General features: G+C 57.6%; 2 protein-coding genes and 1 long non-coding RNA gene across 4 annotated transcripts; 2 read left to right on the forward strand and 1 right to left on the reverse strand.

Moving 5' to 3' along the window:
- Window positions 1–394: 394 nt before the first annotated feature.
- Window positions 395–4733, forward strand: LOC102396653. The gene has a single exon (XM_025272392.2). The coding sequence runs from the start codon at window positions 1093–1095 to the stop codon at window positions 4705–4707; it is 3615 nt and encodes a 1204-aa protein (XP_025128177.2). The 5' UTR covers window positions 395–1092; the 3' UTR covers window positions 4708–4733.
- A 3463-nt stretch (window positions 4734–8196) lies between these two features.
- Window positions 8197–19170, forward strand: CAMKV (CaM kinase like vesicle associated). 2 transcript variants are annotated; one of them, XM_025272166.2, is made up of 11 exons: window positions 8197–8371; window positions 15389–15497; window positions 15608–15739; window positions 15945–16019; window positions 16235–16373; window positions 16517–16637; window positions 16792–16867; window positions 16966–17102; window positions 17261–17339; window positions 17580–17667; window positions 17963–19170. In XM_025272166.2, exons 2-11 carry the CDS (start codon window positions 15403–15405, stop codon window positions 18533–18535), a joined length of 1515 nt encoding a protein of 504 aa, XP_025127951.1. In that variant the 5' UTR covers window positions 8197–8371; window positions 15389–15402; the 3' UTR covers window positions 18536–19170. The 2 variants fall into 2 exon arrangements, with proteins under 2 accessions (XP_025127951.1, XP_006053344.1); XM_006053282.3 differs by having other exon boundaries at window positions 8197–8364; window positions 17963–19169.
- On the reverse strand, window positions 19161–21112 carry LOC112581130. Its single transcript, XR_003105553.2, has 3 exons — window positions 20997–21112; window positions 20444–20485; window positions 19161–19259 (listed from the first exon to the last, which is right to left on the reverse strand). It is a non-coding gene; the product is annotated as an uncharacterized LOC112581130 (long non-coding RNA).
- Between the last annotated feature and the right edge of the window lie 22 nt (window positions 21113–21134).

The raw sequence follows: 21134 nt of genomic DNA on the forward strand, positions 1-21134 counted from the left end.
CTGGGCTGGTGGGCCAGAAGGGTCCCATGCCTCCTGGACCCTCTGTTTGCCCATCTACGAAATGGAGCGTGCAACCGCCCACCTGGTCTAATACCCTCCTTTCGGGTGTGCTGCCCAAGCCCAGTCCTTTGTCCCACTTGTCCTCACTGTGTGTGGTCCCGGTACCCAGTCCTTCACCCACCATACTCCCAGTGTGGAACCAGCCCTGCGCCCTCGGTGTGGGCAGTCCCCTAACCTCTGTGTCCCTGTTGTGCCCCATTGCATAATTGCTCTTTGGCTGGTCCGGTGTCCTACGCCCAGTATTCTGCCAGCGTGAGGCTGACACAATGGGACAAGAGCTAGAACACTGTGACTGGAAGGTTCTGAGCAGAGGCCCCACCCCCACCCATGTCACCCCCATCCCCACCTCTGTGGGACACTGGGCTGGGCCTGAAAGACATGTGGCTCTGGGGAGGGGGCTCTGGGAGGCACAGGCAGAGGAAAACCATCTGGAGCAGAAAGACTGCCAAGGAGCGTCTGTCCCTGGAGCAGGAGCCGGGGAACATGGGGGAGGGGAGTTAGAGCCTGAGTCTGGGCCCCTCACCCACTTCCGGCTCTCAGGACTGAGTGGTGAAGGGGCTTGGCCTCCTCTCTCTCCCCACGGGCCTCACACACTTCGAACGGCATCCGTGGGTCAGGGTTTAAGCATCAAGTTGCCACATAGGAAATGGGGAAAAAGAGCCAAGTCTGGCATCTGAGGTAGAATGGGAACCCAGGGGCTTCGCTCAGCGTCTTTCCTGCCAACACTTTTTCCCCTTGACCTTATACCGTCCTTCACCTCTAGGAGCTCTACCCTCGCTCTTGGGCTGGCCTGGGCAGAGTGACTACCTGACTGTCAGAGAGGAGGACAGTGTAGGGTTGCCAGACTTCACAGGGATCCCTTGCTCTTCCCATTACCCAAGATTCCCTGGGCAGGCCCCCATTCCTCAGGGGGGTGGGGCCCCTGGTTTCCCACACTCTCTCACCCTCCCCCAGGTCATGGGGGTGCTATGATGTGTGGGGTTGCCATGGCAATGAAGTGGGGGCAGGGCACCTAGGGCATGGAGCAGGACTATGGAAGTCACCAAGCAAGTGGGGGGCCCTGATCCATCGGGCCCCCAGGGCCACCCCTCAATTGGCAGCCAGCAGCTGGGGGGTGGCGTTAGAGGATCCCAGGGACCATGGATAAACTCAGGATCCACATCCTCGAGGCATGAGGTGCCATTGTCCACCGAGGCCAACTCTGATGGGGCCTATGGCTCAGCCTCCCAGGCCCACACCCATGAGCCCTGTCACCAGCACCTCCGGGAGCCTACGGAGGCTACCTCCCAATGTGGCTATGAGAGGGCCTCCCAGGACACCCTGAGACTCCGCTCCACTAGCTTATTCCCAGGCTCTTCCGTGGGAGCCCGAACACATCTCGTCATGGAGACCAGGACCCCGGCCCTCCCGGTGTACACGCACGGTGATGCCACCAGTGACACGGCCCAGCATGGACTCTACTGTTCCCGGCTTCAGGTGCAGGTGGTGGGGGAGGGCAAGACTCCAGCTAAAGTCCTTGTAGGCTGGGGCAAAGGCCCCTGCAGCCCGGAGCAGACTGCCCCAGCGGGCATTAGGAAGAGCCGATGGCTACCATATATCCCTTTAGGGGAGGATGGCTCACCTGCAGCCCAAGGTCCTTTTCTGGCTCCAGGTCATGATCAGGGCCAGGGCAAGGGCCCAGGTCCAGTTCAGGCTCTTCCAACGCCAACTCCAACCCGGGCCAGTACTCCAGGTGTGGATCCAATCTCAATGGCAGGAGCAGAATCTTATCCCTGCAACCCTGACCACCTGACTGATACCAAAGCTACCACCAAGGACCTGTCCCAAGACCTCTTGCCTGGGAAATATGGCAACCAGTGGCCAGTCCAGTTGGATTCTTCCAAAGGGGTCACATCCTGCCAGAACAAACTGAATTTCCATCCTCAGGAGGAGCCTCCCACCCCAGCACCCACCCTAAACAAATCCCCGGACCAGAGCCAGGTACACGAGGTTACCCAAAGGCCAGTGTTACCCAGGCATCCCAAGAACCAAGTGGAAAAGCCCCTGGTCAGTATCTCTAGGCCAGGCAGCCCCAAACCAGGCTCAGGGCCCCCAGGAACCCCCAAGAGCCAGAGGGACAGCCAGGAGATCCGCAGCACTCAGCAAAGTCAGCAGCCCCTCAATGTTTGCAACAACCCCTGCTCCAGCAGGCCGCCATCTGCCTGCCAATTAAGTGGCCACAACCCAGACCCAGTACCTCCCAGGGAAGCCATGCAGATACCTGCCTCCAGTGCCCCTACCTGCCAGTTATGGGATGCTGTGGAAGACCGTGTGCTGGTGTTTGACATGGCCACAGGCAACACCAGGATGGGGCTGCTGTGTCATGATCCCATGGGCTCCCAGGCAGTGTTGGTGGGCCTCATGCCCACCCACCCACCCATCTATGCCTCCGAAAGCACGCAACCCACCCGCCCACTGCCCATGCCCATCCTCACCCCTGACAGCAATCGTTCCAGCTTCTGGTCCACCACGGCCGTGGTGTCCAGCCCTGTGCCCTCCAGCCTTTCATCGGGAAGCTACCGAGAGGTGGCCCTGGTTCCCAAAGAGGCCAGGGTCCACCTGGAATCACAAGGCTCCACTGGTGCTGAGACACCCATGAGGATGGGGATGCTCGGAGGGCCTGTTCTACTGGGGACGCCACTCCAATTTGGAGAGAGCATCCTGAGCCATGCCCATGATCCTGGCTGGTCCAAACCTGATGCTGAAAAAAACCAAGGGAGTCACACTATCTGGATGCTGGATGCCCCTGGGATGCAGGACACCTCTCTGGACCAGACCAAGAAACAACAGTGGATGAGCTCAGAGCAGACCACAGAGCCGGTGCCAGCAGCCAAAAACCAGGAGGTGCTCAGACCCCCACTCCAGGAGGATATAGGCAGCCACAATCAGAAAGAGAGCTGTCACCCTGACAGCCCTCAGGTCAAACGTGCTGGGCAGACCCCCCTTGGTGGTCAGCCCCCACTAGCTGAGCAGGCCCCCTCCACCAAGCAGCCCCCGCTTCCTGCTCAACCTCCTCTCACTGGAACCCCTATTTCCAGGCAGCCTCCCTTTTCCCAAGAACCCCTCATCTCCAGTGAGCCCACTCTCTCAAGGGGTGCCCTGACCACTAGGGAGCCTGGTCAGGCTTCCACCCTGGGCCAAGAAGGTGAGCCACTGGGCCCGCCTACCCATGTGGAGGTACACCGGATGCCCCCCGAGGAGACCTGCGTCTATGTAAACAGAGAAAAGGTTGGTGCCAGTGCTGCCCAAAGCTCCAGCATACATCGGCTCTTGTCCTGGCAGCATGGCAGCTCCCCCAAGGTGCAGGAGAAGCAACTTTCCCTGATCGCGATCACCGCACCCAGCCCCGGTTGCAAGGTCTTGCCCATGGTCACAGTGGGCACTCAGCTCCAGGGTCCCCAATTCAAGCTGACAACCGAGGACATGACCCACTCGCCAGTGGTCGCACACCTCAGCCTGCTCCGCGGGGCCTGCTATGAGCTGGTGCCCACCATGGATGCTCTGGCCGTACGGTCCCCAGTGCTCTGCCGCCACTCGCTGGGCCCCTACCAGGACATGGCTGCCGTGGTGATTGACACAGGCACAGGCTTCACCAAATGCGGGCTGGCTGGAGAAGACCACGTCCTCAGCGTGCTGCCTTCACGCGTGCAACTGCTGCAACACCCAGTCCAGGGCCAGCCCAGGTACACGGTGCCCGAGAAGCAAGAGCCCTCCTATTCAATGCTAAATCGAGGCGTGGTCTCTGACTGGGATGCCCTGGAGGTGCTATGGCAGCACCTGTTCTACTGCAGGCTGGGCGTGCAGCCCGAGGAGCTGGCTGTGCTTGTGGCCGACTCACCCATCTCCCCGCGCACCAACCGAGAAAAGGTGGCTGAAATACTCTTCGAGCATTTCCATGTGCCAGCCATGCAGACAGTGCACCAGGCCCTGCTGGCGCTCTATGCTTACGGGCGCACCACCGGGCTGGTGCTGGGCAGTGGCCATGGCACGTCCTACGTGGCTCCCATTGTCACTGGGGATCTGGCCCCCCTTGACACCTACCGGCTGGACTTGGCAGGTTGCGACCTTACGGAACACCTGGCTCAGCTGTTGCTGGCAGGTGGCCAATCACCACTCAAGGCAGAGCTGGTCAACTGGATTAAAGAGACCTGGTGCTACGTGGCCATGGACATGAAGGCTGAGCTAGCCCGCATGCAGTCCCAGACCCAGGTGGATTTTGTGCTTCCGGACAAGCAGGTCATCACACTGGGCTCTGAGCGCTTCTGCTGCCCAGAGGCTCTCTTCCAACCCAATCTGCTGGGCGTCAATCAGCCGGGCCTTCCACAGCTAGCCCTCCTCAGTATCAGCCGGCTGGAGGCTAAGCAGCAGGAGCAGCTGCTGGCCAATGTGGTGCTGGACGGTGGGAGCACCCTGTTGACTGGCTTTCCTGAGCGCCTGAGACAGGAGCTGGGCCCTGGTACCACCGTGCTGGGCTCTCCACACCGAGCCGTCACTGCTTGGCTCGGAGGCTCCATCATGGCGTCTCGGAACTCCTTCCAGAGCCTGTGGCTCAGCCGCCGTGAGTATGACGAGGAGGGCCCATGGGCCATTTACAAGTACCATCTATGAGCACATAAAAGTTCTGTTTCTGCTTGCTTTGACTACCATGGCGTATTTTAGGCACAGGGTGGCGGAGAGAAGGGCAGGGGTTGCAGGCATGGGGTCAGGGATGGGGGCCTTGGCACTCCCAAGGTACACCCTCCTCTACACACTGGAATTCCATGGGCCTTGGCAATTCTGTCCTTTCCAGGGAGGCCCAGAGCCCTTTGGCTGACATTGGCCCTGGGCTAGCCTGACCTTTACTGCACCCCAAGGGCAACCAGAGAGAGTGGCTGCTGTGGGTTTTGCCCTGTTGCCCTGGTGACAAGCTCAATTACCCTTGATTGCCAGCTAGTTGCCATGGCAATTTCAAACATAATGAAATAACCCACACAGCCTGGAGTGAGTCACGAAGGGGTGGGGGAGCCCCCTCCCCAAGCTCCAGAGGAAAAGACTGCTTGCCTTCCCTCATGTTGGGTCCTCCATGGGGGCCGAGGTCAGCAACATCGACAATAGCCAAACAGTTCCATCGATGGCTGGGAGGCCTGGAGCTTTGTTGCCTCCAAGGGAGGGTCTGTGTCAAAATCTGGGCTTCTTGGGGGAGCTAACCTGAAAGTGCAGATTCCCTCTGAAGTCCAAACCACGGCTGGAGCTCTGTGCTAGGTAAGCAGGGATTTCTGTCAGCCAGTCAGAATATGAAGGAGTAGGAGTGCTGGCCTTTGATGCCGTGGGGCAGGAACTCTGGGTAGGGGGCTCATAAGTCCTGGGTCCTGGATGGAAGATACAAACTGAGCTGGAGGGTGAGGCTCCTTTGTAGCCTCTGTGGATATGGAGACTCCCACCTTATCCTGCCTCTCTGGTGGGAGCCAGAACTGTCAACTGGGGGGTCCCTTTGCCTCCTCTGTCTCCCAACCCGGGCCAACCCCTGCCCACAGGGTGAATAGGATACAGATCTCGTTAGGAGATCCTAATAGAGGCTATGGGGTAATGCCAACGCCAACTGCTCTGTTTTAGTCCCAAACTCCACTATGTGTTAAAGGGCCTCCCATTGGTCAGGGAGTGGCTAGAATCCATGGCCCCTGACTTGTCTAGCTCTGAAGAGTGGGGCTAGGAACAAAGGTCTGTGTCTTCCATGGCCAGGAAGAGGTGAGAGGAGGCACTCGGCTGTGTCGCTACTTCCTCTCTGGAGGGCAGCTGGTGGCCGAAGCCAAAATATTGAGGCCCTGCCCTGCCTGTGCCCCTCTGGCTGAGCACTGAGGAACAAGCCATACCCCGGTCCCAACCCTGGGTTCTCATCTTTAGGGTGCCCTCTCCACAAAGGACAGAGACCTGGCTATCTCCGCACATACCTGAGAGTGAGAGATGGCCCTTTGTGGACAGACTACAAATGGCCAATGATATAGGGTCATCACAGCCCACCCCACCCCTGGGCACGGTTTGCCCTCTTCCTGAGTCTAGTTTTCACACCCTGAGTCGGACTCCCCAATCCTGAGGCCTGTGTCAGGCAGGAAGGGGACCAGGACTAGCTAGCTACAGCGTCCATGTGCACATGCACGCAAGCATGCCTGGGTGCACACAGAATGCAAACACATGCCCCTGGGCACCACTGCACACACTGTGCTGTTGCCATCTCCTTTGGCATAAGAGCGCACACTCACAGACATCATCACACGTGTGCACATACACCCTGCCACGTGCTCACCCACAGGCACATGGAGTGTGCACGGGACCCAGAAGAGGTGGAGCACTGCCAGCAGCAGGCAAGGCTCTAGCGAGCCACCTCTTCCCCTGCCTCGGAATCCCCCACGTTGGAGCTTCTCCTTGGCCCCACGTCTCCACCATGATCTTCAGGAAAGGCAGAAAATGTGTGTGATGTGTGGGGTTGGCAAGCCATGGATCCGATGTACCATACAACTCAGAGAACTGTTTCAATGACAGTGGGCAGACAGCAGGAAGCACTGAGTGCTAGGCCATTCATTCATTCTGCAGACATGAACTGAGCACCCGGAGACAGGACACAGGCTCTGGCCTGTGCCCAGCTCACCAGGAGAGTCCTCACCAGTGGTGGAGTTGGTGTGGTAACTGAGACCACCCAGAGCCCAGGGAGCTGAGAGGCTGTGACCAAGCCAGGAAGGATGTGAAGGGCTCCTCAACACCCCCTGAGGAGAAAGATACTGATGGGTCCTGCTTAAGTAGTCATGTCCCAGGCTAGACTTCCAGCCCCAGCCCCAGCTTCAGCTTCCTGACTTGGACACCTGCAGCCACGGGGAACCATCCAGGAGAGACTCACTCATGGCCAAAGGTTTGGAGATGACCCCACCCAGGATGGGGTCAGAAGGGTTCAGCTGAGGTTGGGCCCAGCTCCAGGCAAGCCTAAGTCTGGCCTTCAGACACTGGCCTTAAGGCTTGGGCGTGGGTGGGGGGTGGCATGGCAAGCATTTGGTCCACTTGCATCCATGACAAAGGACAGAGAAATGGCCAAGGACTTCCTGCAGAGCCTCCTCCTGGCAGTTCTCAACCAGGGGGCATGTTCTCAGGTCAGGTCAGGTTCTCAGGTCAGGGGACAGGTCTGCTGGGACTCCAGGGGGCTGTAAGTTCTCTTGTATCCCCATATCCTAGCCCAGGCCACCAGGGGTGATGCTGCTCAGGAAGTGCTCAAGGGTGATTAAACTGGAAAGAATGCAGAGTCTACCCTTATCATAGGTAACTTTCAGAGCTTGAGAAATTCAGAGGCACACTGGAGGGGGTAGACTGGGCCATCCACCCTGGCCGGGACTTGGAGATGGGAAAGGCTCTGACTTGGCAGGAGGGGATGGGAGGGTGGGCAGAGAGACTGGCACCAAGGTCTGGGTCCCTAGCTTGCAAGCACACACCCCCCCATGTGTTTACTAGCTAGGGGAGACCAGTCTATAGTGAAGCTTGCCCTAGAGACTGCCCAGTTAGTTCTTTTTAGTGGGTTCTGCTCTTTGGGTCAAGTTTTGGGAGCTGGTGGGTTCAGGTGGTAATCTGCCTGCAATTCAGGAGACTTGGGTTCCATTCTTGAGTTGGGAAGATCCCTTGGAGAAGGGAATGGCTACCCACTCCAGTATTCTGGCCTGGAGAAATCCATTGATTCTATAGTCCATGGAGTCGCAAAGAGGCGGACACGACTTAGAGACTTTCACTCAGTTTGGGGGCTGGACAGAGTGCCAGTACCCTAGAGACCACTACCTGCCAAGACACTCCTGTGCAGTTCCAGGACTCAGGCTTTCTCCTCATACCTTCTACTCTGCCGCACCCTCTTACAATGAACATCATAAGGTACCTCCAGTCCCTGTCGCCCGGTCAGTCCGAGAGCCTAAGGGAACCTTCGAGAGCCTGGCCCGGGCCGCGCAGGCCAGTGCTCACCGTCTCTGCTGCCACCCCTCATTAGCCCTTCTTCGAGTGGGATTCCGGGCTCAGGCTCCTCCAGGGTAGGGGCGGAGCCGGCGGAGGGAAGCCCCGCCCCCAGCCCGCCCCCGGCCCGGGGTGCGAATCCGGTGCCGGCGAGCGGCGGGAGATGCTGGAGGTTCGCGAGCCGAAGTGGCTGCAGCTGGCGCCGCGTCTGCCCCGCGTGCCCGGAGCGGATTCTGCCCGCCGCCCCCGTAGCCCTCGGCGCCCCCACTGAACCCGCGATCGCATCCTCCCTGTGACCGACCAGCGCTGCAGGTGCGGGGTGAGCCGGGAGGGGGTGGGCCCCCGGAACGCACGTTGCGAGGTCTTAAGGGATTGGGTCTCTGGCTCGAGGTTTGGGTAGCCGAGTGCGCGGGGGCGCTGCAAGGGCTTGGGGTCCTGGCGCCGGCAGAGTACGCGGGCTCTGCAGATCCAGGGCTGGGCGTGCGGGGTTGGGCTGAAGTTCCCCATCACCTCAGACGGCTCGGGGGTCCCAAAGGAAGCCTCTGAGACTCAAGTCCAAGCCAATCTCCCCTCCTTGTCCCCCATCCCATCCCTCGTCTCGCTGGGCTCCTAATTGTGAAAACAGTAACCTTCCAACATTGAGCTGCCCCAGGGGGTTAGGGGCGAGGGCTCAGCTGTCCCTCTGGACTCCCAGAGCCGCCTCCAGCCCCTCCCAACTGCCCCCGGACCCCCCCCCCCCCTCCGGCTAAGCAGTCACTAATTTCCATGACAACGAGAGTTCTTTATGGGCGACAACCTGAAGGGGGCTGGGCGGGGCTGCCGCGGGGTGGGGGAGGAGGCTCAAGACCCTGGGGACCAGCAACCCCCTAGGCGAGATCCAGCTTCCAAGCCTTAACTCGGAGGCCTCCCCGGGGGTCCAGGGTACCGACCCAGCGCTGCGCGGTGGGGGTGGGGGACGCACATGTTTCTGCCGGGAGGTGCGGGGCTTGGTGCTCACACGTGTGCCTCCCGCATGTGTGTTGCTGTGCCAGCGGGGGCGAGTCAGCAGCACTGGGGAAGGGGGTCAGGGTGGCAGCACGGTTGGGGAGCAGGGCCCCCGGCTGGCAGGGTGAACAATGAGAGAGTGAGACTGCCTTCCCCTGCCTGTAGCATCTGGCAGAGACCCTAGGCTCTCCCAGCCCCCCATAGCTGTGCCAAACTGCTTTTGTCTGCACCCCCTAGGCAGAGCCTGCTTCACCAGGTTCCCTCCGAGGAAGCAGGGCTCTCTGTCCATCACCAAAAGCTCAGTCTGCAGCAGTCCAGCTACTGGCCAACCACCCTCCTCCAAGGGTGGATTTGAGCCCCCCAAGGACCACCTGCAGGGACCTGGTGTCCTCCCTGTCCCCCATCCCCAGTCAATTCCTGTCAGCTTTAGGCACCTGCTGGGCCCGATTTTCCTCAACTGAGAAATTGGTGTCTCTGCTCCCCTCTGTGTCAGGCTGGGCCCTGGGCTGGAGCAGAGGTCTCTCTCTTTTTCGTTTACAGCATTTGGTAGGGATCCTCCTCCCATATCAGCTACCTCTTCCTATATCAGCTGCTGGCCCTCCTCTCCCATCCTTGTCCTGGCAGGTGGGCAGTCCTTGCCCTGGGAGAAGGCCACAGAGTCAGTGAGCTCTATCCAGGGAAACTGAGGCAGAGTCGGTGAGGGGGGGAGGATGCTGTGCAGTTGTTATCCTGTTTCTAGACTGCTCGGGGTGCTGTTTCTGGCCTTCAGGCAAAATCCACTGTTGGGGAGGGGGGCAGCTGTGGCAGGGAATGAGGCTGAGCTGCCAGAGAGGCCCTGGGGACCCAAGGCCTCTAGGGAAGAGCAGATGGGGGTGGGGGTGGCTAGTGCGTCCAGGCAGAGCTGGGTCAGCTGACAGGAGGGGCTGCAAAGGGAAGCAGCCAGGTCTCCAAGCTTCGTTTCCATCCCCCATGCCTGTGCCTTCGACATGTTGGACCTGCCTTACCTAAGCTGCCTTGGTGACAGGGAGAGGGGCTGAGGAACTGTTGTGACCGAGGGGACCACAACAGATGGCCTCTTCCCACACTAAGTTCAGTGTCTAGGGGGATACAGGAGGGGTCAGTCTCAAAGGTCTAGGCATCAGGGGCAGCTCCTGGCCCAGGTGTACAGAGCACATGGTCACGGAGACCTTAGGGCTCTGCTGGACATCCATAGGCCCCTTCAAAACCCCCAGCCCACCTTTTCTCCTGTGTCCTTGTGCCTGCATCCTTTTTACTATATGAATTCTTTACCCCCCACCTTCCACCGCAGGTTGTGCCTTTGTCTCTCTGTGGCCCTGCCCCTCTTTCCTAAAGTCTCCCAGTTCTTCCCTGATGAAGACCAGGATCACAGAACCCATAGGGAAGGAATCAGGACAGAAGTCTCAGGGAATTCTTGGAGAAGGGGTTTGAATAACACCTCTCCTTACCCCTCCCCCCTTTTAAAAACTTCCATCACCATAGCAACCCTTTACTCCCAAGGCCTTCTCTGCATTTCCGCTCCTCCACTCAAAGGACAGCAGGGCCCCCAGTGGGTTTTCTTTCAGGGGCTCAAAGCTTGGAACCCGGGTGCCTGGAAGGGGTCAGTTGGCTCTTGGCTTAGCCTGCATGTTTGAAGGCTTAACTTTCTGGAGACAGCACTGGATTGTATGCCCACCCCAAGACTGGAGAGCATTCCCCCCAACCCCGCATGCGCTCTCATTAGATGGGAGATAGTCAGCAGCCGGAACTAGTGACCAAGGCCCAGCCAGGGCAGGCCCCTGCCCAGTTACCTCATGCAGCTCGATGGTAGACGAAAAACTTGACTCTGCCTCCTGACACAGACCTGAGAGTGAGGTCTCTATTTCTACCCATCCTGTGGATGAAATCTCTGCCTCACGCTGGGCAGAGCTCGGACCAAGGCATGTCGATTACAACAGGAAACCCAGCTCTGGTCCTGAAAGTAGACAGCAGGGAAGGGGAGAGGGTGCCCTCAGGCTGGTGTTCACAGCTGCCACTAAATCGGGAGGTGTTGCCCACAGTTGTTGGGAGGCTGCTGGAGGCCTCCTGGGCCCCTCCTGGCCTCCCTAGATTTACTGCAAGATCTGGAACCCCACATGGCAGAGGACCAGGGTGGCAGGAAACTCCTGTTTATGGGTATGAAAGGTGGGGCCGGAACCAGGCTGACCCCAGTGGAGGAGGGGCCAGGACTCTGTGGGACCCCTGGACCTCTGGAGGGGCCTCTGTCCCATTCAGGCTTCCCCTGGGCCAGACTTTCCTTAGGCTGCAATAGGGCTGCTTGGGACCCTTTATTACCAAGGCACCCATAGGCTGAGGCTCCATCAGCGTTGCCCGAGGGGTCCAGACCTGAGTAGCTAGGGAATGCTTGGCCCTCAGGCCCCTCAGAGGCTCCCCAGGCTCTGCGCTTCCCCCAAGCTCCCTTGGGACCACCCCCTGTGCACGCCAGTCAGTTTCTCTGCAGAGAATGGAAGGCAGCATGTCTCTAGGGAAATGGCTGCAATGGGACTTCTGTGCCCTCCCTTGTCCCACTGTGGACTTGAGGTCCAGCCAGGGTCCCATGTCACTGGGAGGGAGCTCTGTGCTGTTGGATGTTGACTCTGGGCTGTCCAGGCCTTCTGCCTGGCCTTCTACTGTTCTTGACGATGTCTCAGCTGCTCCTCTCAGCTTTGGGGCCAGGGCTGCCCTTGTTGCAAGCAGGTGCCTGGGGCTTGGTACACACACCGGCAGCCTCCTAGGCAGCAGCAGTGGGTAGCAGATGGGAGAGTGGGTGGGGGTGGAAGGGACCAAGATGCTAATCGGAAGCAGGGGCCCTCTTTCTCCTCTCTTCGCCCTGGGGCCAGGTTGCGGGTGGAGGTGAGTGAGTGCAGTTAGATGGGTGAAGGGAGGTAGTGACTGGCTGAGATCAGGGCAGCCATGGGAGCGGGGAGGCAGGTGTGTTCCTCCATGAGGCTTCAGGACATGGCTCCAGGTTGATGTGACTGAGCAGAGGTCCCCATGGTGGAGACAGACCCCCAAGACTGGCCCTGGGTCCCTGCAGGTTTGAGTGCATACGCACGACCAGAAGCAGGGCCAAGATCAGGGACAGGCATATACGAAACCTCCCACACTGCATGGCTGAGCAGGGAGCTATTGGCGTGGGGTTGGGGGGAGGTGGAGGTGGTGGAAGTTATCTCAGCAAAGGGCCATGTTGAACCTGGAACCTCAGGATGGTCGCCAACGATCTGTGGCACAAATAACCTTAGAACGTTGGGAATCACAAGGAAAGAAGAGATTTAGCCTTGGTCTTGGCACCCGGCTCACGTGGAGGCTGCTCCACAGGGAGGCCAGGATGGGTAGTGCCCCTGACAGTGCCCACACTTCCTCCACTGTGTGGACACGGTTGAGCTGGCGAGTCACCTGTTGTTGGTTGTTTAGGTAGTTGCTGATATTTTGAATGTTATAAATAACTCTGCCGTGACAAATAGGATACTGATGGGAGGCTTGGGGTGGGGGGAAGGGCATTCCTGCCAGAGGGAATGGTATAAGCAGAGCAGCAGAGCTGAGCCATAGGTCCCTTCTAGCCCTCTGAGGGGACCTTCAGGTTGAGGTATCACCCTCCCACCCAGTAAAGGGCCCTTGGATTGCAGTCTGGAAAGGGAATCGCTGCACACCAGAGCCATCAGGGCAACTGATGCAAGCCCCCTCCCTCAGATTGTTAGGCCTTAGAGATGGGTGGCCGGCAGTGGTGGGTGGCCTCGCCTCTGCTCTCAGCTGTGAGAGTGGGATTCCAGCCACATGCTCCTTCCCGGCAGATGCAGGAGCCAGGCTGTGACCACAGTGGCAAAGATACGCAGTCGGGGACGATCTTCAAAGCTTCTCTTGTTTGCCTCTGCAGTACTTCACAAGATGGCTTAAGCCCTGGCTTGAATCACGCTGATGAAAAATGCGTTTCTGTGCCCTGAGCCCAAAGAACCTGGGTGAGGGAATGGTGGAATTTGTTCCCTAATGCAGAGGGCAAATTTGAGGGAGAATTTGCAGGACTGGGTGCCCTGGGAAGCAGGTAACCTCCTCCTGGGAGGAAGCAAGCACCAGCCAGGGCCGGCCAAGGGGCTTGTGTGGGTCCTGGCCTTTGACCCCAGCTGGCAGAGTCCCTCTGAGCAAGCTTCTTCCTCGGGTGGGAGTGTCCTCTCTCCTCCATACCCTGTGGCTGTGAATCATTTCAGGCAGGGCACCTAGGTATTCAAGGCCCCAGGCCAGGCGTTTGCACAGCAAGTGCTAATCAGGCTGGTGAGAGACCGTGCACAGTCAAAAGCAGAGCGGTTTGAATGCAGCCTTTTGTGTGAAGCGTGTTATCACCTCAGTGTCACACCAACCAGGCATTAAGGAGGCCAACTTTGAGTCAGATCTGGGAAGGTCCAGACTCTCTCACCAGTTCTCCTCCTGAGGTTTACCTTTGAGCAAGGGCTGCAAAGGCCTTTTCCTGCGGGTGTGGGCACCAGTCCACCCTGCATCCCAGGTATTGGGCTGGCAGGGTGGCAGATCTGTGGGGTGCCATGCTCCAGGTGCCAGAGTGCCTGGAACCTAATGCAGTCAGCTGTGCTCCTCCTTCTGCCTGGAGTAGCCACCCGTGACCAGAGGCCTCTCCCCTGGGCCCAATGGCCAGGTCTCCTGTGGGCCCTGGCAGCGAGGCACAACACAGGCTTGTCTTGCTTTTCCAGACCGTTACCCCTGCACACCTCTTGGCAAATCCTTTCCCTCTAAGGCCCAGCCTTAATGCTGCTTTTTCCTCAAAGCCTTTCCTCGCTTCTCTACCCAGATGGGGGTTCTCCCTCTGAGGAATACCCCAAGCACTGTGCCTGAATGCAGTATTTATTAAATCAGTAAAAACAACCAAAGTACAAATTCTAACAGAAAATTAATGAACAGTAGACATCATTGACTCAATGGATGATGTCTGAGAGAGACAGTGAAGCACAGGGAAGCCTGGCATGCTGCAGTCCATGGAGTTGCAAAGAGTCGGACACGACTGAACGACTGAACAGCAACAGAATAAATCTGCCCCTCTGACACCCAATTCTTTCCCCCAAAGGGACTCTTATTTTCTTCCAGAAAGGACTTTGAGTGTACACAGATACATAAAGTTTAAAAAATTTACCCCAGTGTAGCACCCTTCACCCACTGTTCTGTCCCCTGCTTTTTCTCACACTCTCTTACTGCAGCACATTTTGATCTATTTTATTCTTTTTGATAGCGATCAAGTATTCGGCAGTATGTAGGGCCATAATTTTTACTCACATTTTTTATTGTGAAATATAACAAAAATCTAGGAATGAACCCGATACATGTATGTACATTTATCCAAATTATTATAAAGCTCAGACCTGTGAAACCACTACTCAGGTTCAGAAACAGGTCCTCCAGAATCCCCCCCAATCACAACCTCTTTTATTTCTCTTAGGAGGTCTCATGGTGTTTACTTCCTAGTGTTATAGCTTGACCAGTATGTCTGTATCCTTAAACAGTATAGATTAGTGATGCCTGTTTTGAACTCTGTATCAATAGATTCACATTCTATGTATTGTGGTTTTTTTCACTCAACACTTGTATTGGTGAGATTGACCATGTGGTTGGGTAGAGCTGTAGTTCCCTCATTCCCCTCATTTCCATTGTTGTGTAATAATATTCCATTGTGTGACTCTCCCACAATACATCCTGCTGCTGATGGGTATGTGGGCTGTTTCCAGTTTGGGGCAATTCGGAATATTGCAGCCATGAGCACTCTTGTATGAGTGTCCTGCTGCACAAATGTATGTTTCTGTAGGATGTATATTCAGCTGTGCAACTGCTGGTTATTAGGGAATGTTCGACTTCAGTAGCTTCACCAAACTATTTTGCAAACGGGAAACTTGCTCTCCACCAGCAGTGCTCATGTTCTTCACATCTTTGCCAATGCCTGGCATCTTTAGATTTGCGGAGATGACTCTGACTGGTGGGTAGCTACAACCCCCTTCATCTGTGAAATCACTGAAATTTAAATCAATCATTTGATAAATCTCTTTTTGATTATACATAATGCAGAATGAGTCTAGGATATGTCAGCTTAATATATTTTTCATAAGCAGGGGCTGCTATAGCTTGGGCAGCCAAGCTGAGTGGCTGGAAGTATGGCCAAAAAGGCAGGGGTTGGATCCCAGTCTGATCACCCTCTAGCCCTTCCTGGTGTAGACTTGGCCTCTGGCTTGATCTGAGCCAGGCTGGGGTTTCCCAAAGACAACCTCTACATTGTGCAGAGAAGTGGGGAGTGGGACAGCTGAACCAGACCCTATCCTGTCTGCAGCTCAGAGCCCGGCAATGCCGTTTGGGTGTGTGACTCTGGGCGACAAGAAGAACTATAACCAGCCATCGGAGGTGACTGACAGATATGATTTGGGACAGGTCATCAAGACGTGAGTGCCGGGTCTGTTGGGCCAGGGTGGGCGGGCCAGGGCTGGGGAAAGAGGAGTGGAGTACAGCCCATGCTGAGGCCAGGGCTGAGTGGAGTGCCTGCTGGCTGCAGTGAGGAGTTCTGTGAGATCTTCCGGGCCAAGGACAAGACAACAGGCAAGCTGCACACCTGCAAGAAGTTCCAGAAGCGGGATGGCCGCAAGGTGCGGAAGGCAGCAAAGAACGAGATAGGCATCCTCAAGATGTGAGTGTGAGGCCCTGGCGTGGCGACGGGGGGGGGGGGGGGGGGGGGGGGGGGGGGGAGGAAGCAGGGCAGGGCTTCGAGGGCCAGGGACCTCAAGCAGTACCAGCCTCCGGCCAGTGAGTGTGCTGTGGCCCACAGTGGCCACCAAAGCCTCTCTGAGGGGCTTCTCCCAGCTCTAGGGCTTGGCTCTTCTCTCTGCCGCCAGGGTGAAGCATCCGAACATCCTGCAGTTGGTGGATGTGTTTGTGACTCGCAAGGAGTACTTTATCTTCCTGGAGCTGTGAGTGTGGGTCTGGGGTTCCAGGAGTCCTTAGTCCTCCCAGGTCTATACCTGCTCTGCCCTCTGCAGCCAGGGCAAGCCCCACTTCTGTACCCCTGGGGTCTCAGGCCCATGTGCCTTGCCCAGCCAGCTGCCTGGTGTCGGTAGCCTGCCCATGTACTCCTGCCCCACCCCCGATCCTGCCCACGCCAGGCTCAGGGGCTGGTGTCCCTCAGGGCCACGGGGAGGGAGGTGTTTGACTGGATCCTGGACCAGGGCTACTACTCGGAGCGAGACACGAGCAACGTGGTGCGGCAGGTCCTGGAGGCAGTGGCCTACCTGCACTCACTCAAGATCGTGCACAGGAACCTCAAGGTGAGGCCGGCAACCAGGTTGAAGGGTCAGTTGGCAGCTAGCCTGGGGCTGGGGTGGGCAGCACTTTGGGGCCATGGTCCAGCCTCTGAGGGTTTCATGGTGTCTTCATCTGCCCACCCGCATGCCATTCCCGGCTGGAGCAGCTGGAGAACCTGGTTTACTACAACCGACTGAAGAACTCAAAGATCGTCATCAGCGACTTTCACCTGGCTAAGCTAGAGAATGGCCTCATCAAGGAGCCCTGTGGGACCCCCGAATACCTGGGCAAGCAGGGAGTGGGGCAGGGCAGGGTGGGACACAGCCTTCAAGGACTGGCTCTGGGTAGTGGAGGAGGAAGTCCCCATCCCAGCAAATGGGTGTGGGTGGTACAAGGCCAGGCCAAGGCTGATACTGACCAGCAGATGGATCCTGTTTGCAGCCCCAGAGGTGGTAGGCCGGCAGCGGTATGGACGCCCTGTGGACTGCTGGGCCATTGGAGTCATCATGTACATCCTGTGAGTGGATAAGTGGGCAAACAGGCTGGCAGTGAGGTGGGATGAGGGTCTGCATCCATGGCCTTCCTGAATGACCCTGAGTGTGGGCCCCCATGCAGGCTTTCAGGGAATCCACCTTTCTATGAGGAGGTAGAGGAAGATGACTATGAGAACCACGACAAGAATCTCTTCCGCAAAATCCTGGCTGGCGATTATGAGTTTGACTCTCCATACTGGGATGACATTTCACAGGCAGGTGAGGAGGTACCCAGCATGAGAGCAGAGTAAAGGGCTGGTGTGGGGGACTGCTGTCAACCTTCTCTGCTGGACTCTGATCCCATCCCCGAGCCCATTCATCACCTCTAGACTATGAGAGGGGTGCCCATGCCTAGACTCTCCCTGGCTTTCTCCCAGCCAAAGACCTGGTCACAAGGCTGATGGAGGTGGAGCAAGACCAGCGGATCACTGCAGAAGAGGCCATCTCCCATGAGTGGTGAGCAGGGAGCAGGGGGGCAGGCAGGAAGGATGGGAGGAGAGGCCAGGGGTTCCTTGTCCTCTGTCTTCCTCACACCTAGCAGTCTCCATCCTTGAGGCCTTGAGTTGGGTTGCAGGGGGGTACCCAGAGCTCAGGCCAGCTCAAGGGTCTGCCTAGGATCTTATAAGGAAAGGGTTGGGCACAGTCTCCATGAAGGCCGTATGCCCTCAGATCTAGACACACTTGTACCCTTTCCAGGATTTCTGGCAATGCTGCTTCTGATAAGAACATTAAGGATGGTGTCTGTGCCCAGATTGAAAAGAACTTTGCCAGAGCTAAGTGGAAGGTAAGGGTTGGATGGCTCTCTTTCCTGGCTTGATCCCCAGTGCTCCTTCTGGCACCAGTTTCTTGCCTGCATCACACCCCTGCAGACATACACAGGCTTTTCTTAAACCATCAGGTGTAGCTGTAGTCACTGTTATGACCTTTAGGCAGGTGTGCTGAGCAGCTGGGTCCCTGGCCCTGGGGTGGTCAGAGGCAGCCAGAGCCTCATGGAATGGTCTGGGTTTGGCCTTTGTGAAGAAACAGATCCAGTTTCCATAAGCCTCACTCTGAGCCTCTCTCCACTGTCCTTCTTTCAGAAAGCTGTCCGAGTGACCACCCTCATGAAACGGCTCAGGGCCCCAGAGCAGTCTGGCACGGCTGCAGCCCAGTCTGCTCCAGGCACAGACACTGCCACCCCTGGGGCTGCAGGCGGGGCCACGGCTGCAAGTGCAGCTGCCTCAGCCCTTGGGGGCAGTGCCACCCCAGCCACAGCGGGTGATGCTACAAAGAGCGAGAACGTGGCCCCCGCCGACCGTAGTGCCACCCCAGCCACAGATGGCAGTACCACCCCAGCCACTGACGGGAGCGTCACCCCAGCCACCGATGGGAGCATCACCCCAGCCACCGATGGGAGTGTCACCCCAGCCACTGACAGAAGTGTTACTCCAGCCACTGATGGGAGAGCCACACCAGGCGTGGAAGAGAGCACCGTGCCCACCACCCAAAGTAGTGCCACACCGGCTGCCAAGGCTGTTGCCACCCCTGAGCCGGCTTTGACCCAGCCGGACAGCACAGCCCCAGGGGGCGCAACAGGCCAGGCTCCACCCTCTAGTAAAGGGGAAGAGGCTGCTGGCTGTGCCCAGGAGTCTCGGAGGGTGGAGACCAGCTGAGGGGGCAGGCTGTGGGGGGCGGGGGATGGGCAGGAGGGTGGGAGAGTGGATGAGGGGCTTCTCACTGTACATAGAGTCACTGGCATGATGCCCTCGCTCCCCCCCCGCCCCTGCCTCCCAGCATGGGGCATGTCTGGGGGCCGCAGGAGACCAGTCTCATCTCCTGTGTGTATGTGCGTGAGTGATGGGCAGGCCAGAGGCGGGACCAGCCCTAGCCCCTGCATGGATTCCTTGTGGCTTTTTCTGTCTTTTGCTAGCTTCATCAGTTTCTGTTTCTTGTGGGATGCTGCTCTAGGGATACTCAGGAGGTCCCTGCTCCCCTGCCCCCCTCCCCTCTCTGCCTCACAGTTCCCCCCCACCCAGGCAGGCCCTGAAGGTCCCATCCTCTCCCAGGCCCTAAATTGGGTGGCCTTGCCCTGAGAGCTGGTCCTCCAGCGAGGCCCTGTCAGCGGTCTTAGGCTCCTGCACATGAAGGTATGTGCCTGTGGTGTGTGGGCTGCTCTAGGAGTGGAAACAGGCTGATATAGAGAATGCTGTAATCTCGGGCAGAATGCTTTAAGACAAGATGGGTCACATGGCTGGGGGCGCTGCTTGGTAGCCATGGGGGTCCTCAGGAGTGAAAGAGAATGAGTTGGGGGTAGAAGCTCCCACCTCTGTCCCTGGGATGTCTCTCCTAAGACCCTTGCGCTGTTTCCTGACCTCCTGGGTCCTGCGCTTCAGGAGCCTGCAAGGGGAAGGAGGAGCAGTTAGGATGTGGCCATGAGATCTGGGAGGGCGGAGTGCAGACCCAGGACCTAGTGTACCAGCCTAGCTGGGTCCTTACCGTGGGCTGAACAAGGACAGCTGCTGCTGGCTCTTCCCAGTTGGGCTCCCTTAGGCTCAGTCCACAGTCCTCTCCATCCCAGGCAGGGGGCCTGCTGCCTGGCAGTGTCCCGTAGTCTGATTTGGGGGTTTGCCCTTCACGGGGCCAGATTTTCTGCTCTCTCAATTCAACAGTGAAATAGACAGGAACACTCTCTATGTCTATGACCCACTTCCCCTTCTATCAAGGCTTAGAGAGAGGCCCAGGTGTCTCTGGGCCATGCTGAGTTGCTTTTGCTGGAATTAGGGAGTGAATAAAGCTCCCCAGTTTCCTAATGGAGGCTCCTGGCAGGTGCCCTTTGTCAGACCCTACTAGAGCCTGGGCAGGCAGCCACACTGGTCCCAGCCCTCGCTTGGCACTCGGGGGTAGTCCTGCCCTTCTCCCTGCATGCCTGTGGGTCTGCTCTGGTGTATGAAGGTCGGTGGGCTGTGTACCTGCTGAACCTGGCAAATAAATGTCACTCTGCCAAAGCCTCTGGCCACCCTCTCGCCTTTGCTTCCTCTATATTACTGGGGAGGGCCCCTGGAAGGCAGTGGGGAGGGTAGAGGCTGGGGGTAGGTTCGCTGGTAGTGGTCTGAGCTCAGTGCCATGTGGATTGCTTGGGATGCCACAGGATGGTCCTTGATGGTAGGGGTCCTCTGGACTCTAGAAAACCATGTGGGGCTACTGTTCTGACAAGTCTTATTGAACAAGGAGTCCTTATCTTGACTTAAGCATAAGACCTGGAACCTCCAAGGGCCATCCACCATAGGGAGAGACCTTTTGTACATGGCCAAAGTGGGTTTCCCTGGGTTGTGGAGTGGGTGCAGGATAGGCATTACACAATGATTCTATCCTGCCCTTTGTGTTGATTTCTCCTTCCTGTAAACAACACGGTCGCTTTCCACATAGATCCCAAGGACTTCACTCTGGGTCCACTTCAGGTGGAACAGATAAGCTTTACATTATGGGGCTGTGTATAAATTTTTTTTCTGGGAAGAGGGGAGTTAATCACAAAAACTCCTAGGAGTACTCCTTCCAGCCGAGATTAGCCCAGGTGAACTCACCAGGGATGCCGCTCTTCCTCAGAGAGGATCCCAAAGACAACTCTGATGTGGGAATAATAAAAAAGGTTTGTTAGTCACTTGTCTAAGATGTATCTGGGCCTCCAAAATTACAACAGTCCTGAGGCAAAACTGATCCTCCCAAGAGCTAGGACCAAAGTCAGGATACTGGCCCTGCCACCTCTAATCACCTCTAAACTCAGGAATCAAGTCTTGCTTGTATAGATCCGGCGTGAGCTTGAGATGTCCTGAGTGGTTCATCTTTCTAGGACCATTCAGAAAGGAGGGCTAAGAGAATGCAGCATTCTTTCGGTCTGGGAACTATGGGTTTCCACTATACGGTCAAGCACCGCCCAGAGCCCAGGGGACCCGCTCTCTATCGTGACCGTCGTCCCATTCCCTACTCTACTCTCCGAGAGTAGAGAAGGCTGCGCTGAGAGAACAGGGCTCAGAAAGCCCGTGCCCAGCGCACCTCGAGTCACCTCTGGCTTGGGACCATAACGCCCTGTACTGCCCCCAAAAGGGGCCCGGCTAGCAGCCTAGCTGGTCCCCGTACCAATGCAACGCTGCGCTCCCGCTATTCCTGCGGTCTCAACCGCAAGCAGCCTGAGAACTACCGCTAGACACTTTCAGGCCCGCGCTCCGCCCCAGGATTCTTCACGGCCGCGGGGCCGTTAAGCCCCGCCCCCCGAGG

This window comes from Bubalus bubalis, chromosome 21 (assembly GCF_019923935.1).
Source record: "Bubalus bubalis isolate 160015118507 breed Murrah chromosome 21, NDDB_SH_1, whole genome shotgun sequence".
Classification (NCBI taxonomy): Eukaryota; Metazoa; Chordata; class Mammalia; order Artiodactyla; family Bovidae; genus Bubalus; species Bubalus bubalis.

Bases quoted from the DNA above. Each gene is read 5' to 3' on its own strand.
- LOC102396653 (XM_025272392.2), top strand. From the start codon at position 1,093: ATGGAAGTCACCAAGCAAGTGGGGGGCCCTGATCCATCGGGCCCCCAG.
- CAMKV (XM_025272166.2), top strand. From the start codon at position 15,403: ATGCCGTTTGGGTGTGTGACTCTGGGCGACAAGAAGAACTATAACCAG. The intron at 15,740-15,944 runs GTGAGTGTGAGG...CTCTGCCGCCAG, and splicing joins GAGATAGGCATCCTCAAGAT to GGTGAAGCATCCGAACATCC. The intron at 17,668-17,962 runs GTAAGGGTTGGA...TCCTTCTTTCAG, and splicing joins TTGCCAGAGCTAAGTGGAAG to AAAGCTGTCCGAGTGACCAC.